Genomic DNA, 1,358 nt, shown 5'->3' on the forward strand with positions numbered 1-1,358 from the left:
ACTTGCTTCTGACACAACTGTGTTCACTAGCAACTACACGAACAGACACCATGGTGCATCTGACTGGTGAGGAGAAGTCTGCCGTCACTGCCCTATGGGGCAAGGTGAACGTGGAGGAAGTTGGTGGTGAGGCCCTGGGCAGGTAGGTATCCAGCTTACAAGGCAGGCTTAAGGAGGGTGAATGGCAGCTGGGCACGTGGGGACAGAAAAAGCCCCTGAGATTCTGACAGGTGCTGACTCCCTCTGTCCTTTTGCTGTTTCCACCCCTTAGGCTGCTGGTTGTCTACCCCTGGACTCAGAGGTTCTTTGAGTCCTTTGGGGACCTGTCCACTGCTGATGCTGTTATGAAAAATGCTAACGTGAAGAAACATGGCAAGAAGGTGCTAGCCTCCTTTAGTGAGGGCCTGAAGCATCTCGACGACCTCAAGGGTACGTTTGCTGCGCTGAGTGAGCTGCACTGTGACAAGCTGCACGTGGATCCTGAGAACTTCAGGGTGAGTCTATGGGATCATCAACGTTCTCCTTCTTCTTCTTTTTTGTGGTCAAGCTCGTGTCATGGGGAGAGGGCTCAATGGCAGGATGCAGTTTAGAATGGAAGAGAGGTATTCTGGTTACGGCACTATGGACTCGGGACCATTTTGTTTATTTTAGTTTATTTTACCCTGTTTGCTCACAGCCATCACCTCCTCTTATTCATCCTTGTTCTCTTCTGTTTGTTCTCTGCAATGCATTCTCCTTTTCTAATCACACTTTATTTTGAGTGTCTAATTTTAAAAAGAGACTTTCTTTTTTTATCCACTTAAAAAACTGTTATCTAGTATTTTCCTCTTATCTCTTCCTTTTGAAGGAAGGAGGATAAAATGTTGTATTGCTTCTTGAAATGGTTCTAAAGAATAAAAATGAAAACACGTTCTGGATTAAGGCAGAAAGAGAGAAACATTTCTAAATATCAATTCAGGCTGATATGGATGGGTTCACATCAGTAGTAACACCTACACTTCAGCTACCTTTCTGCTTATACCCTAGGGACACAGTTTGGGATGAGACTTAAATACTCTAAGCTGGGTCCCTCTACTAACCATGCTCTCGCTTTTTATCTCTTCCACACAGCTCCTAGGCAACGTGCTGGTGGTTGTGCTGGCTCGCCACTTTGGCAAGGAATTCACCCCGGAGCTTCAGTCTGCCTATCAGAAGGTGGTGGCCGGTGTGGCTACTGCCTTGGCCCACAAGTACCATTGAGATCCTGGCCTATTTCTTGGTGACCATTGGAAGACCATATTTCCCTAGATTCTATTTTCTGAACTTGGGGAAATAATGTCTACCCTCAAGGGTATGGCTTTTTTCTAATAAAAAACTTT

The 1,358-nt window shown here is 45.7% G+C and overlaps 1 protein-coding gene across 1 annotated transcript; it reads left to right on the forward strand.

Moving 5' to 3' along the window:
• The first annotated feature begins 6 nt into the window (after positions 1-6).
• On the forward strand, positions 7-1,354 carry LOC103088867 (hemoglobin subunit beta). Its single transcript, XM_007448353.1, has 3 exons — positions 7-142; positions 272-494; positions 1,111-1,354. The coding sequence occupies exons 1-3, from the start codon at positions 51-53 to the stop codon at positions 1,237-1,239; spliced, it is 444 nt and encodes a 147-aa protein (XP_007448415.1). The 5' UTR covers positions 7-50; the 3' UTR covers positions 1,240-1,354.
• Positions 1,355-1,358: the final 4 nt, after the last annotated feature.

The sequence above is a fragment of the Lipotes vexillifer genome, unplaced genomic scaffold (assembly GCF_000442215.2).
Source record: "Lipotes vexillifer unplaced genomic scaffold, Lipotes_vexillifer_v1.1 C26645309, whole genome shotgun sequence".
Lineage (NCBI taxonomy): Eukaryota > Metazoa > Chordata > Mammalia > Artiodactyla > Lipotidae > Lipotes > Lipotes vexillifer.

What these genes read in the sequence shown, in the direction of transcription:
- LOC103088867 (XM_007448353.1), top strand. Translation starts at nt 51, where the DNA reads ATGGTGCATCTGACTGGTGAGGAGAAGTCTGCCGTCACTGCCCTATGG. An exon ending in GGTGGTGAGGCCCTGGGCAG is followed by an intron (nt 143 to 271) that starts GTAGGTATCCAG and finishes TCCACCCCTTAG; the next exon opens with GCTGCTGGTTGTCTACCCCT. An exon ending in TGGATCCTGAGAACTTCAGG is followed by an intron (nt 495 to 1,110) that starts GTGAGTCTATGG and finishes TCTTCCACACAG; the next exon opens with CTCCTAGGCAACGTGCTGGT.